At 40.7% G+C, this 18287-nt stretch overlaps 1 protein-coding gene across 1 annotated transcript in view; it reads left to right on the forward strand.

Annotated features, from left to right (window-relative positions):
- The window catches only part of dpf1 (double PHD fingers 1), a 40553-nt gene that overhangs the window by 18406 nt on the left and 3860 nt on the right, over nt 1-18287 (forward strand). The window contains exons 6-9 of the mRNA XM_017491747.3: nt 1919-2008; nt 3520-3598; nt 4659-4790; nt 17195-17314. Of these exons, the coding sequence (XP_017347236.1) occupies nt 1919-2008; nt 3520-3598; nt 4659-4790; nt 17195-17314 (421 nt within the window). The remainder of the gene's footprint in view (nt 1-1918; nt 2009-3519; nt 3599-4658; nt 4791-17194; nt 17315-18287) is intronic.

An 18287-nucleotide genomic window follows, 5' to 3' on the forward strand; every position in this document is an offset into this window, starting at 1 on the left:
ATGCAGCCGTTTCAAGATATTTGAATAGTGTGCGCACTTTTACTCTTGCCATGAAAGTCCCATTACGCAGGATGTAATGTAAATCAATCCTACATACAACGTACTGTATGTGGAGGAGCTGATGTTTCTGACAGCTGGATTTCTTATCAATCTATTCTCTTCGTAGTGTAGCATAATTATGCTGTATTCTACATGTACATTTATTCATTTATTCATATTCGAGGTATTCATGGCCAAAATCTCCATCTTATCTGAACCATTCCAATTCCGACTCTGTTACGTTGGTCTTAGTTTGTTCTGTTTTCTCTTCACTGCGCTAATGTATTACATCAGACATCGAAACAAATGTTAGCATAACTAAGGATAAGATCTTTGTAAGCACACAAGCCTCTTTCGGTATTCTACTGTCTCACCGTGACTGGTTACCACATCTTTTCTATGATTAGACTGTGGTCTCTCTCCCTCTCTGTCTCTCCCTCTCTCTCCCTCTCTCTCTCTCTCTCTCTCTCTCTCTCTCTCTGTCTCTCTCTCTCCCCCTCTCACTCCCTCCCTCCCTCTCCCTCTCTCTCTCTCTCCCTCTCTCTCCCTACTCTCTCTGTCTCTCTCTCTCACCCATCTGCTGCTTCTATTGTATCTCTATAGTATCTATATCTCTCTATGACATTACCACAGTCCATCAGATCAGCTGTGAGCCCCAACCCAGATGATTGTATGCAGTGTGTGTGTGTGTGTGTGTGTGTGTGTGTGTGTGTGTGTGTGTCTGTTTTGCATGAACAGGAATTGTATTGACAGCTTGGAGACACTGCAAGTGGGCACACATTTCATGTGCATATTGTGTCTGCGTGTGTGCGCGCATGTCATCGCTCTCGGCACAGCCTTGCCTTGTTCCTTACACACATAACTGCATGCGCGCACGCACACACTCACGCACACCAGACATGACATCTATCCCACGGGTCGACAATTAGCCAATTTGCACCTCAATTAAGAGGCACTCTGCAGACCTCAGGCTGATCTGGGAGAAGACCTGTGATCCTACATCTTGTCTCTCTGCAGGAAGGAAACTCTTGTGAGCTTCTCTTCCCCTGCAGGCTCTGCTGTTCTCTCAGGACCCTACTCCGGCTCATGCTGCCTCCATGCTTTAATTTCATTTAACTTGCATTAAGCTGCTGGCCTAATGCAAGTTCGACAAGGCTTGTCATAATTATTACATAATAGCCTAATCACAAGTATTGATCTGAAATGATCTGACTCATTTATTTATGTTCTGTTCAAGTAATCAGTCAAAATACCGCGTTCATTCATTCATCTTTACTAAATCCTGGTCAGGGACACACAGTCTATCCCAGGAACTTTTATTTATCTAGTCCTCCTACTAGCATGTTTTTTTTAGGATGTAGGAGGAAACCAGAGATCCCAGAGGAAACCCACAGGGTTACAGGAAGAACATGTGAAGCTAGTGTTTGTAAAGTGGCTCTGAAAGCTTTTCCATCTTTTCTCAGAAAAACAATGGCTTGTTTTTCTCCCACAGACAGTTCTCTGGTCTTCATGTTGGTTTATCCTTTTTAAACATCAAGCACAGATGTCAGAGGTGAAACCCAGGCCTCAAACCAAGAGTAGACATTCAGAGCTATTAGCTGTGTAAGAGGACACACCTGGGCACCAAGACACAAGGCTGCCATGTTCCAAGTTGTTTAACACGTCCAAGATTCACTTAGCCAAATATTACCTTTTAGATCGTCTAATATGCGTCTAATAAAGGAGAAACATCTGTTGTATATTTATAACGACGAGTAATTTTTGCTCTGCCATATTTCTTTACAGAGATAAACAGAATCAAAGCAGAGATGTGACTATATACAAATCAGGAAGGAATGACTGCTAGGTTATTACGGGGTACTGTGGTGTGTGTTCGCAGAAGCTGCTGGTGGGAGACTTTCCTCATGAGATGGACGTGGAAGAAATGGAGGAGGACGTGCCTAAGCGCAAGAACCGCACCAAAGGACGGGTATGTCGCAAAAACAGCAACACTCAGCACAACGCGCGTGGTGCCAAAACGTGAGTCACACATTTTCTCACTCGGACAGTGTAATCCACACAGCTCTCGTGAGACGATACAAGCGTATTAATCTGTTCCCTCGTGTGTGCTGATCACGAAAGTAGCTGACACGAAAACTCAACCAGGCGCCATTGCAGATTTCGTCCCAGCCCTCGAAATGCTTTCTTTTGTTGATTTTACTCAAACCCCACAGTATGGACGATCGCGTTCTGCGTGTGCAGCTAGGTGTCCATGCACACGCTTATGTGTAAATGCATAAAATGCACAAAATCTGTGATCCATAAGCTTGCCTAGAGAACAAAGAGGGCTGTGCAGATGCGGCTAGACGAGCTCCGAAAGCGTCAGCGATTTGTGTGAGAATTTCACACCTTTGCCACTGTTAATTGGGATGTGCTCCCTGCTCGTAGGTGTTACAAACCTTACAGAGTTAGTCATTAAGGGTGGAGGGTGCTTCGCTTTAATGCTTCCTTCATCTTGAGCTGAGAAAGGTTCTGTGCGTGTGTGTGTGTGTGTGTGTGTGTGTGTGTGTTTGTGTGTGTGTGTGTGTGTGTGTGTTTTGCCTTTGTTTCCCACATGCAAATCATTGTGGGGACATTTTGCTTCTTTCCATGTGCAACAACGCATATGTATATGTGTGTATATATATATATATATATATATATATACACACACATATATATATATATATATATATATATATATATATATATATACACATACATATATATATATATATATATATATATATATATATATATATATATATACGCACACAGTATAACCGTTTAGTTCAATTTGCTTCTAGTTAATTTGATTGCAGTTCAGTTGTATGTGTATGCATAGCACTGCTGTAGTTACAGAAACACTGAACGTAAGCGTAATTGCATCTCTGTAAGGCTCTGTGAGGAAACGCACACAGACGAAGCGAGTGACTTTCTATTCGTTTTTCCTAAACAGGATTATTATTGTGATATACAAGTGTGAATATCAGTGTACATCAGTGCAATTTTATTGCAATGTAAATCAAATATGTGTGTGAGAATTCAGAATATTTTAGTTGCAGTATAAGTAGCACTGAAGTACTGTATATGTGATGTGTGTATTAGTATTTTATATATATATATATATATATATATATATATATATATATATATATATATATATATATATCCTAATTACAATTTAAATACACTCACGCTGTCATAGCTAACATATGTACATACTAGAATAATGAATTTAGTTTGTAGTAGTACGTATGCACAAGGGCGAGTCAATTGGAAACCTTAAAATTGTGAAATCAATTAGAGAAATATTAAATTTATAGTTGCAAATGTAATACATTTTCTTTTGCCAGGTATATACTGTATATAGTTCTGTATTGAACATTTCTTCAAATTTATTTTACGGCATGGAGAAACCCAAACCCAGAACATCGGAATGTTTTATTCTGACCCGTGCAGGCTTGCGGTGTAGGAGGAATGAGGAAGAGGCAGGAACCGGCCTCCATAGAGGACAGAGACAAGCCATACGTTTGTGACAGTGAGTATCAGTGTATCAGCATCAATATATATATATATATATATATATATATATACATATATAATATAGGATTTAATGTATTTATACTCATAAGGTTATTCTGTAGCGATGTAGACCACTATATCATGTCATGAAAAATGGACTCTCCTTAAGAAAGCAGGCTTTCTAAGCATTTCTGACTTTAATTTTTAAATAATTATATATATATATATATATTCTGAATAATATATATATTTTAAATTATATATATATATATATATATATATATATATATATATATATATATATATATATATATTCTGAAAAAAAACATCACAGTCCTTTTGAACTGTCTGCAAATCCAGTTTCATATTATAGTTATCTTTATTTTTTTTCCATTATCGTTTCTATAGCAACAGTTAATTCTCAGTAAGTTGTATGGCAGATGCTCTACTTAAAATGGAATTAAAACCTCATAATTGTCGATGTGGTGAAGTAATTAATTTTTTTTTTAATGAGGAGGTGTTTATTTAACGTGTATGGAAGGAGTCTCCAGTGTCACTGCTTTGTAATGGTCAGAGGTAAAGCTGTAACTTGAAGTCTTCAGGACAGAGTACTTTATACTTTCGTAGCTCCTCTGTAATGTGACATGAGACAGAAATGAGAGATTCTGGTTAGAGAACTAGTATTTATAGCTGCTATAACGTAAGGAGCGAACTCATCTTCATAACAATTAAATGTAAGTATGAATAAAAAAAGAAATAAAATGTCGTTCTTTAACAAATCGTTAGGAATCGTCGGCAAATCGCTGTGGTAGAAGAGGAATAAAACACGTCAGTGTCAGAGCATCCTGTTAATGGAAAATCATCAACTTTGTGGTGGTAACGGTTGTTAATCCTCACATCGGGGCGTGTTTACTGTAAACGCAGCGTCGTATAGCGTTTTATTCCTACTGGAAGCAGCGACGGGATTACAGCGAGCTTGATAACTTGTTCAGTGGTCTGTGGTTTTGAACTTTATTAATATCATTTGTCTGCTTTGTGTGTGTGTGTGTGTGTGTGTGTGTGTGTGTGTGTTGTAGTCTGCGGTAAGCGCTACAAGAACCGCCCGGGTTTGAGTTACCATTACACTCACACACACCTGGCAGACGAGGAGGGTGAAGAAGACTCGGAACGACACACTCTACCCTTTCAACGCAAGAACAACCACAAGCGTATGTCTCTCTCTCTCTCCCTCCCTCCCTCTCTCTCACACACACACACACTCACACTTACTGCAAAAAATAAACACTTACGCAGTCCTCACATACAGTATATTTTACTCATATTATAATACCGAACCATGTTTTTATGCAGCGCTGCCTTGTTTGACCTCAATGCAGTGTCCTTTGTGTCCTTGTGCATGCACACATTTACCTCCTAGAGTTAACTGGCTGAGTACCAGGGTGAAAGGTGTGTGTGTGTGTGTGTGTGTGTGTGTGTGTGTGTGTGTGTGTGTGTGTGTGTGTGTGTGTGTGTGTGAAAAACACTTGGCACTTGTTGCGGTTGTTTGAAAAGCAGTAACGTGTCCATTTCTGATATTATAATGCAGTGTGTTTCTAAAGGTGTGTGTGTGTGTGTGTGTGTGTGTGTGCGCTATTATGTGTAAGAGGACACACATTCTGTTGCCCTCCCAATCTCCCAGGTTATGCACACACTCCACACTTATCCACGGCACACCAGGAGCAATATCATTAATAAGAGGAAGTTTTAATGAAAGCTCAGCCATACATTATTCATGCAATATTTCAAGGAAAAAAAAAAAAAAAGAAAAAAAAAAAAGAAACGTCTAGACAAGAACGTGATGCCTGGGCGCGAGTCGAGCTGCACGATGAAATATTGGAGCAGGACCAAATCCACATTCTCACTCTTTTTTTCTTCTTCTTCTTTCTCTCTCTCTGTCTTTATTTCGTTTTCGGCAGCGCCTCGCCTCGCCCTCTCGTACTTCTCTCCTTTTTCAATCAGTTTGATAAATGACAGATTATTCTGCCAAGAGATGAGATTTTCGCTTTCCCATTTTCTCTCTCCACCTCTCCATCTTACTCGCTGTCTCTGTTCCTGTCTTCTTCTTTCCCCCCTCAATATGTTCCCTTCATTCCCCTCTTTCTATTCTTTTTTCGCTCTCTCTTTTTCTTAGGCTCATCTCTTTGTCTTTTCTGCCACTCCTCTTAAATCTCTCTCGATTTCTCCCTCTCTGTCTGTCGGACGCTGTCGAACTCTCTCTCCCTCTCCAGTCCTCTTTTGCGCCGTCATCTCTCTTTGCTTTTGATTTAAGATTCATCTATCCGTTATCTGTATTCTGTCTTTTTTTTTCCCCCTACTTTTTATTTATTTCCATGGCTGAAATGAAACCGCTCGACTGGAGATGAGAAACTGCATTAAAATTCATGTCTGCTCATATTCTTTTTCCTATGAGGCACTGAGGCTTTGGTGTGTGTGTGTGTGTGTGTGTGTGTGTGTGTATGTTGGGGGGTTGTTTGGGTGGGCATTGATGTGGAGGGATGGGGGAGAGGGGGGAAGGGGAGCTTGGTGTTTGCTTTAGAGGTCGCCCCTCTAGATGTGCACCTGAAAATTGGATTTTGTGACTCGGGGAGATCTAGTTAAGAACCTAACCCTTCCCCCAATACTCATGCCCTCTCTCTCTCTCTCACACACACACACACATACACACACACACTACAACGACACAAGGTGTAGATTGAAACTCTGGTTGTGGGTTATGGAGACAGTCAGAGAGAGCGAGAGAGAGAGAGAGAGAGAGAGAGAGAGAGAGAAACTCTGTTTATTCATGTATTGTTTTAACTCTTCATTCATTTCCCCTTATTTGACTCTTCATCTTTTTCATCCTGCGAAACATATTTTCCCGAAACCCCACATGTCCGTTTTTGACGTTGACTGTGCCGAATAAAGACGTTGTTAAACAAACGAAAACACCGAAAACTCAAAATGGCTCCCACACGCTCACGCCACACGAGCGAAAGGAATAATAGAGTTGCGTGATCGCAGGCCTGTTTCGCAGCTCTGATGGTAATGACACAGAAACACACACACACACACACACACACACACACAGTTAAAGGCGTAACAGCATCTGTTCCCAGTCTAAATCTCCACCTTGAAACCCTTCTAAAGAAATATCTGTGATGTGTTTCAGCAATTCTGATGCTAATACGTTGCTGGATGCTGTATTTTCACCATTATTGTCGGGAGTTAGTGGTTGTGAGTCATGCTGATGTCACAGGAGGATATCGCCAGCGTAGTTACAATAGTGTTTAATAGGAGAACGAATTTCTCCTATTAAACTCAGACGTAAGGGATAACAGCCGGCGCACCTGTACAACATACTCGCGGATGTGCTGATGTGTCAGCTACAGCGCAGGTTGTGTTATCACGCTGAAGGATTGCAGATTTTCTTTCACATAAACACGTAAAGGCTTCTTTACACTGTCTGAGTGAATGGAAGTCCAGCACTCCACAACGGGACTGGATGATTTACCATGTGACCAGCGAGCGTAGTTTTAACACATATTTAACATCAATGACCTGTCATACTATTTAATATACTATCATAATATTTTGTTGATGTACTGTACGCTATGGCAGTGATTTGGTTTTTATAATAAGGCGTTGTTTAGGAAGGTTTTAGTGGAAATCGAAATCAATGGCGTGAATAAAGGCTGATGCATGAACACAAACACAAACACAACATTTTCGGCTAATTTAACCCTTTACTTAAAACGTAGTGTTTGAGCTATCTAACACCTTCTTAGGTGTTTTATGGCGATTGATGTAAAATTACCGTACATACACGTTTATAAAGTCTTATTCCGATACGTTTCAGCTGTCACGACGAATGGGTTTGTCAGTTTTGATGCTGAAATTGACGTGGAACCCGTAATCACTATATATACGATGATTTAAGGTTATGACGTGTTACGGGTTGGCTCACATTATAATGTCAGGAGAGCTCACTTTGGAGCTTCTGGTATGTCCGAGTCTCATTTGAATAAGCCTTTATTGATGTTTATGTATATTAACCCATTTTGTATAGCACATGTAGTTCTCTCTCTCCCTCTCTCTCCCTCTCTCACAAATATATATATATATATATATATATATATATATATATATATATATATATATATACACATATAAAAGATTCCATCCAGAACCAACACAAACTCTGCACTTGGTGTAATTATCACTTGCTGTCAGGTTCATGCTTGATGCTCATTAGCTCCCGGAAATAAGCAGCGTACATTTGGGATGTGGTCCGAGCCACGAGCTGCTGAGCTTCTGCTGCTGCCAGCTCCTTCCTCGCACTCCTTTACACACCCATACGCAACAAAGCGGCGAGAGCAGCGGCCGTTGCCTAGCGATGGTGTTGCCATGGCTACCAGCCAGCTAGCCAACTCCCGGTATAAAGAATACATTGTTATATGTACATCAAGTTCAGGGAAATGAGAGGGGAGGCCATGGAGTTTCAACTTGCCTAAGCTTCAAGGAGTGTGCGCTTGTGTGTGTGTGTGTGTGTGTGTGTGTGTGTGTGTGTGTGTGTGTGAAATAAACATGAAAGATAGCGCAAAAGAGAGAGATAGAGAGAGGGAGAGAGAGAGAGAATGAAAATTCTCTTTATGATTTTCCATATGTATGAGGCCAGGGAGTACAGGGGGTGAACGATATTGCAGTCTGGCTCATTTGCTATTCCGTATTAAGAGCAAGACGGAGGGCTGGGGGGTTGCAGCACTGGGAATGGATTCTGAAAGTAATTTGAGCTATATCAGAATAACCTCGCCACCCCCATCCAACATACTGTCTCTGTCTGTCTTTTGTCTGTGCCTCTCTCTCTCTCGCCACACACACACACGCACACATTACTCAGTGACAGGAGGAAAAACAAGGCATTCCAAAGAAACATCTACTGTATCGAGGCAGGATTGTTGCGAAGTCCTCTACTGGACAGGTTCTCTGTAATAGAGGCCTACAAATGATAACAGCACGGCTGCGCTCTTCACATGACAACATTAAGATAGGATTCAGATTCATCATAAGTTTATACGCATCTCGTCTTCGTTTTATTTTGCTCGCGACCGGTTGTATAGCGCTACAACACTTCAGATGCCTCTCTTAATATGTGTGTACAACCACACTCCTTATACAGTATATATGCACTCTGTAAGGTCATGTGAGTGTGTGAGTGTGTGTGTGTGTGTGTGTGTGTGTTAAGCACAAAAAGCTCTTCATTTTGTCTCTTTACAATGTCTGTTCAAGGCCCAGTGTAATGTGACATACAGAGGGGTACAGAATATGGGGGGGGGACAAACAGGAAATGCAGCAGTCTAGAAAAAGGTTATTATGCTAAATTGGACTGGCAATAAATCTGTGTCCAGAGTACTGAGACAGAGAGAGAGAGAGAGAGAGAGAGAGAGAGAGAGAGATTGTGTGATTGTTAGCATTTTGTGTCTGAATTAATCTGCATGGCTGCATCTGTTAATGTGTTGCAGTGGGTGCCCTGTTTCAATGCCAATATGTTCTATACACATTTCTGTGGGAGGTTTTATTGAGACTGCAGTAGCGTATGTGTGAAGGAACGCTTAGATATTAAAGTGGAAGTGGGTTTAGCTGACAAATAAGTGACGGGTTTCTTCTCCCCACACCCTTCTTTATTATTTCTACTTACACAATCATCAGATCTGTTTTATACACTCACTGTCCACTTTATTAGGAACACCCCTGCTCACCCCTGTACCCATACTCATGAAAACGATCCGATCGGCCAATCATGTGACGGCGGTGCAGTGCATAAAATGATTGCAGATACAGCTGAAGAGTTTCAGTTTCTCTTCACATCAAACATCACGATGAGGAAATTACGATGGACGGGTCCGATGTGGAGATTTTCACAAGCAGTAGCCTGTAGAGTTTACACAAGAAAGCAGATGCTTTTCTGCTTATCACGTTCCTATCAGCTCAAACCAGTCTGGCCATTTTCCACTGGGCTCTCTCTTCGACAAGGCGTTTCTGCTCATGATGTGCCACTCACTGGAGGTTTTTTATATACTACACTGTATACTCTATTATATATGTAGAATGAGAGAGAGATAGAGAGAGAGAGAGAGAGAGAGAGAGAGAGAGAAAGTAAGGGGTGCTTTTGGAGAGCCACCCTTCATCACATGCAGTATATTTTGGTAATAAATGTAGTGTTATAGTAAAACTCTGCAGCGAGGTAGTTTCCAGAGAAACAGTACGTCCTTCATCAGCTGTGTAAGTGCTGTAAGTGCAAGATGTAGGAGGTATATATATATTTAGTGCCCACGAGTTTCCTAAATCCACTTTTATGTTTTATATCCTAGAGTAATTGCACATTCCTATCGTCGGATTTTCAGAAAATATTAAACAAATGTTAAACACACACACACACACACATTCATGTTGACGAGATTGCACCAGATAATTGCTTCAGATTGTGGCTGTGGCATTGTCACGACGCTCACTTGGTATTAAGGAGCCAAACATGTGCTATGAAAACATCCCCACATCATTACAGCACCACCACCAACCTGAACCTCCGACACAAGCCAGGTTGGGTCAATAGATTCATGTCACATTCTGACCCTATCTCCTTCACTTCTGTGCAGAAATCAAGCTTCGTCAGACCAGGAGACTGACGTGCTGTCAGTTCTGACATGCTTTTCTGCTCATCGCTTGGTTATTTGAGTGGTTATTTGACTTACCATAGCATTTCTGTTAGCTTGGACTGGTCTGATCATTCTTCTCTTCGCGCCATTCTGTGTAACACTCGAGAGACTGTTCTGTGTGAAAATCCCAGGAGCTCAGCACATTCTGAAATCCTCAAACCAGCCCGTCTGACACCAGCAACCACGCCACAATCGATGCAAAGTCACTCGGATCACTCACGTTTTCCCCCGTCTGATGATTGATGTGGATATTAATGAAAGCGCGTAATCTGTATCTGCATGATTTTATATTCTTATTGAAGTGGCTGGTGAGTATTTATGGTAATTAGTAATGGAGATATTTAAATAGTTCCTCATCTTCCTTAGACTAAAAATAACTCGTCTAAGGAGTGACCTAAGAATTCTGTTTTCATTTAAAACCTCAAATTGACGCAATGACCTGTTTGGATGAATATCTCGTAATGAGCTGTAAAAGATAAAAATCATTTAAAACATACTGTAAAACCTTAGCTTCAGGTGCATGTACAGGGAACTGCTGCTGTATTTTCTGCACTTTTCAGGTCGCTGTACTCTGGGTTGTGGGTCTCGTGATACACTTCAGATAGAGAGCAGTGCTGCACTGTGGCCTTTTTGTTGGTCTTGGTTAATGGCCGCAATGCGACTGTGTGCGAGTTTATATTGAGTATATGGCACGGGGCAGAGGAACAGGTGGTTGTGGGTAATTCCTGTGGAAGTGCTAATTCAATAAGACCTTATCGACCAGCTAGGGACAGCCTGATCTGACCAGAATCTGATTTAGTTCCTCCGAAACCGTTTTGCTGACAGAGAGAGAGAGACAGAAAGAACCAGCCAGTCAGAGTCAGAGAGAGTTGAGATGGAAGGAGGGGGCTGTTTTACGAATGTCTTTCGCTGTCTCCGGTTTTTTTTGTTTTTTTTTAATTCCCATGGGGTTACAGACACACTTGAAAGCTATGAAGTGTGCTGTTCTGCCTGTGTTCTCCTTGTAATTGGACAAAGTGTAAGTGCAGCACTGGGATATGGAGAGAAACAGAGAGATGGGAAGGATCATGGACTACAGAAACACGTGGAATCTGTCTATTCCTCCATTTTTTTATTTTGGCTTTCTCGGAATTTACCTTGCAGACTTTAGAGCCACAGGCATTTATCCATTAAAAAGCTTTTCACTTAGGTATATATATATATATATATATATATATATATATATATATGTGTGTGTGTGTGTGTGTGTGTGTGTGTGTGTGTATGTGTATGCATGTGTGTATATATATATAAATATATATATATATACGCACACACACACACACACACACACACAAATAAATAAATACATGTATATGTATGCCCATATATCTATCTCTCTATATATGTGTGTGTGTGTGTATATATATATATATATATATATATATATATATATATATATATATATATATATATATATGTGTGTGTGTGTGTGTGTGTGTGTGTGTGTGTGTGTGTGCTGAATCATTTTGCAAGACTTCCTGTAGAAATAAAAAGCCGAGAAAGAGAATCGGTGTGTGTGTGTGTGTGTGTGTGTGTGTGTGCGCGAGTGCACACGCATGCGCCCGCTGCTGCTCCGTGGGGATAGTGTGCACAGTCTGCAGTTGAAATAAATGACAGCAGGACAAAAGAATAGATTTCCACAAGCTCTTCTTTTCCACGAAAAAATTCCTTCAAGATTGGTGATAAATTGTGTTTTTTGCCTTTGAGGAATTCCAACACATTTGTTCAGTAATGCAGATCATTTGTTTTGCATGCGTTCCCTGCACATGTGTTCCTTTGTTCCTTTTGTAATGTTGTTTTTTTTTTTACGCCATTTTAATGTCGTGTACGTACCAGAGACGGTGCAGATCTTACCGTATTTATGGCTCGGTTAGAGTGAACGAGAAAGAGGAATGACAGATTCATAGCGCTGTCGAATTTTTAGCCTAATACTGTACATGGGTATACAAGTACAGTACATCAGTACACAGGTTTACAATCATTCAACATTCAGCACTTGCCTGCTGCTCTAATTATAGACATTAGATGCTCTGCTTTCAGCGAGAGTGCCATGGAGATTTGCTCACTTTCTTATTTACCGTGTGCTGCAACCCTTTTCTGTCTCTCACTGCTTCGCTTCCCTCCACACACTTTCCATATCCACCAAACCTGCCCCCTGCACTTCAGCATCTCACTTTATGAATCATCATGCTTCAAATGCAGACTTCCTCTGCTCTTCGTGTTATACCCAATGTCAGTGTGTATTTTCAGTCGTAAATATACACACTGTATGTACTGTTCGCATTACAGAACAAGCATTTTCTTCTAAACATGCCGTAGATGCCAAAATATAATATATAGAAATGGAAACATTACAGGCTGTCTAATAGCAGCAATATTTTTTGTTATTTTACAGGCTCGCAGACTGCAGTATCACATTATGTGCCTGAATAAAAGAAATAATACAAAATACATGTGTGAGTCACTTCTCTGCAGTAATGGAACAGTTTATCTTAGTGTATTAAAGCGTCTGTTACTAATGGTGGCTAAACTCTTTACTTCTGCTGATCTGTTTCTTTAACTGTTAACTGTATAGGGTTGTATTCAGAGTAATACGCCAATATTTATGCAGGTAAAGGTAGTTATATTCAGGGTTGGGTTACACTGGTGCTTAAGGGTTTTTTTTTTTTTTTTTCTGGATGCACCATTCAGATTATGCAAATTGCCTTCCAGATTTTTCTTGAGCAGGGGCTTCAGGGCCGGGCTTTTTCAATAGAGTTTAGCCCTCTGCCTTTAATCACAAGCGGCTGCCTTTGAAACTGGGAAAAAAAATCCCAAATGTGGACCGAAGATGGAAATTGCACCCCCCCTCCCCCCCATTTACTGTAACATGAAATGTAGTGTAACATGAAAGCAAGACACAATTTAGAAAGGGAAAATTCATTTAAAAAAAAAGACTAATATGATAATGGGAACACGGTGGCTTAGTGGTTAGCACGTTCCCTTCACACCTCCAGGGTTGGGGGTTCGATTCCCACCGTGGCCCTGTGTGTGTGGAGTTTGCATGTTCTCCCTGTGCTGCAGGGGTTTCCTCCGGGTACTCTGGTTTCCTCCCCCAGTCCAAAGACATGCATGGTAGGCTGATTGGCATGTCCAAAGTAGTGTATGAATGAGTGTGTATGTGAGTGTGCCCTGCGATGGATTGGCATCCTGTCCAGGGTGTACCCCGCCTTGTGCCCAATGGGATAGGCTTCAGGTTTCCCCATGACCCTGAAGGAAGGATAACCGGTATAGAAGATGGATGGATGGATGGATGGACTAATATGATAATATATGTATGAGCTTGCTAATTTAGCAAGCATAGAAATAAACATCTAATAAAAGTCTTGTGTATTGCCAATATATAGATGGATGGATGGATGGATGGATGAACAATCCTTAATTATCAACATGCAAATCAATGCAACTGTAGTTAAATTTAACAACATGTCTTCCATTCTCATTATTCAACTGCTTATAAAACAGCACTTGATCCAGCACATCCTAATATTTTGCAGTTTATTATTTTTTTATGTCACAGTACACAAATTAATGTAGCTATGAGATACCGTATTAAATCCAGGTCATGAAATTGTAATTACACTTTTAATTAGCTTTTTTGAGTTTTTGAATGAATAAAATAATGCTAATGTTTTTGTAAATTGGATATGCTGACCTGTAATGAAAACATGGCCATGGTTCGAAGGACAAACTGACCGAGCACTCATCTGCTACACTTACAGCTAACATCTGAGTTAATTGATAACTTTATCCATAACAAATTGGTCCTCAGAATGAGTAGATGAGTCTCCATTGATTTTCCTGGACTTTAAAGGGACCATACTGTTAAATAATGAATAGTGCTACATTTATTTATTTAATATTGGCTTTGAATGCCATTCAATAGTTTTTTTGAGTCAGTCCCTACAAGATTTTGCGATCACAGAAATGAACGCAAAATCAAGCTTTTAAACTCCGTTTAAAATGACCGCAGATTTTCCCCAGGTTTGGGCCGAGACACGTCATGTGCCAAGATCACGACGCACGTTCACTGAAAAACCCCTCTTCGATTCACGTGCGTCGAACACGAGTACAGCTAAAAGGTCTTTCACCGTGAAAGACCGCGCAAAGCAAATTTAAGTAGTTTTCCGCAAAAAAAAAAGCACAAAAAACTCCGCAAGTTGAATTGCGAATTTTTGAAAATAAATAAATAAATGCAGCAAAGTCGAACATTTTTGGCCGCAACAATCGCAAAAAAAACCTCCACAAAATCCTGTAAGGACTGTTGAGTGCATTTACAGTCTAAAACATACATTTCAGTGTGAGAATTGACAGATAGTGATGCTAGACTTCCTCACTTGAGCTGCTATCACACAAAAGAAAAGTGCACTTATATCCAAGGTCAGAATTGTGTGAAAATGAGACACATTTCTGTTTTATAGTGCACCTATTATGTTTTTTTTTTTTCAATTATTACCTTACATATAGCATGTTATAGAGCTGTTTGTGAATGTTAAAACATCTGCAAAATTCCAAAAATTTTAAAAGTGCGTGACAAACAGAGTTATCGACTCCCAAGAGAAGGAACCGATTCTGAACAGCTGAAACGAGTTGTTAGTGATTCCTGTACTAACTTACATAGGTTTGTAACAAAAAGCCCGCCTCTGGTCTTCATCGGCTGCTCACTGACAGTCAGCGGTAGATCAATCACAATAGACTGGGATATCTGACCAATCAGATCAGAGTATGCTCTCTGAAAGGAGGAGTTTAGAATGAATCCTTTAGAACGGATCATTTAACGAGTCGTTTTTGACACTAGGTAATGCTGTAGTTTAAATTATGAGCACGTTAAAGTGTTTTTTGTCCTCGGATGCATGTAAATCTGTTCTGTGAGACCTTTAACACAACATTAGGCACGTTTCAAAACCATAATAGGTGCGCTTTAAGTAAACTCCATTCTGCATGTGCAGTTTGAACGCAACTTCTTAATAGCACTTAAGTCACTTTAGTTACATCAGCAGTGTGAATACTAATATGTGCAATTTTTAAATTAAAAGTGCATTAGGTGCGTTTTTTTAGGGTCTCTAAGGGTTAAGTGGGTTTGACATTTGAATGATTCCCGCCCACTAACAAAGAAGTTCTGCCTCCAAGATCTTAGGTGTCCTGTATAGTGTCTATAAAATGACTGACACGAAGCACAAACAAACACAAACAAGCATTCCAGTTTTCTAAACAGCTTTCCTCAGCGGCTTAATACATTATTCTAAATGCCACTGATTAACTCATTGTTTTTTATTCTATCATGTTCTACAGATAAAGGTTATCTGTACGAGTATGGAATTTAAAAAAAAAAAAGAAGTTTTGCACCTTTAAAATACTCACTTTGCACGCTTAACTCAACTCTGAATACAGCCCATAGTATGACATGTTTCAGGACCCTGGACAGCACCATGGCCGCGCCGAGTCCTACGCCTTTCTGCTCGTTCTATTTGTCTATTTTGAGAAGTGACCCATGGTCTAGTGTACAAACTTTATAGAGTGTGGGGTCCATGCAGCACATATGGATCACAGCTTTTTAATACTGCACCGGACCAGTCCTGTCTTTCTTTCATCCTGATCAGAGTCTCTCTCTCTCTCTCTCTCTCTCTCTCTCTCTCTGGGGATTAGAGAGCAGAACAGACTCATGGAATTTTAAAAAAGAAATGCTGCAACAGTCCCCCCACCTCCCCAACACACACACACACACACACACACACTTACTTCACTCCGATGTTAGAATCTCAGGGGATGGGGGTGGATTAATGACCTCACTGGAGAGAACCCAAGCTCTCCAAATCATCCGGCAGTGTGTGTGCATGTGTGTTTGTGTGTGTGTGTGTGTGTGTGTGTGTGTGTGCATGAGAGCTGATGTCTGAACATTAGCTATTCTCTGGAGGAGCACAGCAATCCCATCCACATATTATCTATTAGTGCACCTAAGCGCTGTTTTTGTTCTCATATTTAGCCGCTTTAAGCCGCTCGTGCAATTGCTCTTCACTTCTCCCCTCTGGGAGACCGACCGAAGCGTTCAGCTGTGATCGTGTGAAGCCAGTGTGTAAGTAGCTGGGTGTGAAAGCTGCCAACTAACTTGTCTTCCTTGTTAATGATATAACATAGTAACCTCCTGTGGCGTACCTGTCTCTCAGCTCCCAGCATCCCCTCTGTTCCTGTGACAATATTTAACAGAGCCGCCGGCCTCCCGGCGTAGAGAAACTCATCCCTTCCCCCTCTACATGCTCGTACAGTGAGCGAGCAGTGCAGTGAAAGTCTAAGCCTCAGTAACGAACGCTCGCACGCGAGAGAAAACTCACTACTCGGCTCCCCTCTTGTTGTCTTTCATTTCCTTACACGAAGCAAAGCGAGGATTTGTCGAGGTTCACTACTTTGGCCCGGGATTTGTCCTTTTTTTTGGTCATTATTAATAGAGTTGTAAATTAAGCAATATAACTTATTAGCAATATAAAGACATCTCTATTAAAAGAGAAGAAGCCTGATGGCAGGGGAGTGGAAATGACAGACGGTGATGTGACAACAGCTCGTTTTTTCTCGTTGTTTCTTTCACACGTTTTTAATCACTGGTCTTTTTTTTGACGTACTTACATTTCACCCAGCAGGTATCTTTATAATCTAAATATACAGTACGCCCTTAAATTCATCTATTAGACATGAAGATTCATGTCTTTAACATTCTGGAGGCTCATTTCGACCCAAACAGACATGAGGGCTGAGTCTGACTTCTTGTGTACTAATTTTTGCCCCCCCCTTTTTCTGTCATACTACAGCCAAAAAAGCAGCAGATGGCTCGGTCATCCCCAACGGCTACTGTGACTTCTGCCTCGGAGGCTCGAAGAAGACGGGCTGCCCAGAGGATCTTATCTCCTGTGCAGACTGCGGACGATCAGGTGCGAAGACAAATTCTCAAATACACATACTTTAACATAAAACTCATATACTACATACATATATATGAAACTACTGCACCGAGTGTTTACGCTGTAAGCTCTTTAGGCTACAGAGATTATGCAGATTTTCCCCGGTTTGAAAATAAGGATAAGGTGCTACTGTACTGTAACGTGTTATTTTCAAAATGTGGTCCTTGTCGTCTCTGTAGTCTAAAGAACTTACACCGACTCGCATGCAAGACTGATTGTCTGAGGAGAAGGTAGACTTATTTCATAACCAAAAAAAAGTTTGACATGTCGGACAAAGTTGGAAATATTTGAGGAGCTGGACAAATTTGCACACAGCCCCCCAGACACTGAGGAGAAGGAGGTGGTGGTGAAGGAGAAAAAAACAAGCCTAAAGATCACAGTAGAATCGCACAGTTTATATGTAACGGCTTGTAGAGTCTCAAAATCAACTGTTAAACTGTACTTTCATAACACGCTGTTTGAAAGCATTAGGAAAAAAAAGAAAGAAAAAGAAGCCGTTCCTGAGAACATCTCAAGAACCAACATGCAGAGGCTGAACTTCACCATGTCATGAGAACCACAACTGGTATCATGTGTTGCTGTCAGATGAAACTGAAACGCACACCATCAACATGTTTGGTGAGTGGATAAAAGTAAACGCACCTGATACCCCCACTGTAGAAGATGAAGGTAGATCCAGTGATGCTTTGGAGCTGTTTTGTGGCTGGCTGGTGGTCCAGGGGCTCTCGTGAAGATTGACAGCATCATGAATCCTTCCAGGTTTCAGTATACTGTATTTCAGCCCAAAACGATAAGCTTCAGACTTGGACATATACACTACGTTATATACCACTTTCACCAAGCTGTGGAGCCAAATCAATACACAAATGGTTAAAGAAACACAAAATCCACAATATTTCCTGATGACCATCTCAGTCTCTCAAGCTTGTTGTCTGAACTGAAT

The sequence above is a fragment of the Ictalurus punctatus genome, chromosome 17 (genome assembly GCF_001660625.3).
Source record: "Ictalurus punctatus breed USDA103 chromosome 17, Coco_2.0, whole genome shotgun sequence".
Taxonomy (NCBI): Eukaryota; Metazoa; Chordata; class Actinopteri; order Siluriformes; family Ictaluridae; genus Ictalurus; species Ictalurus punctatus.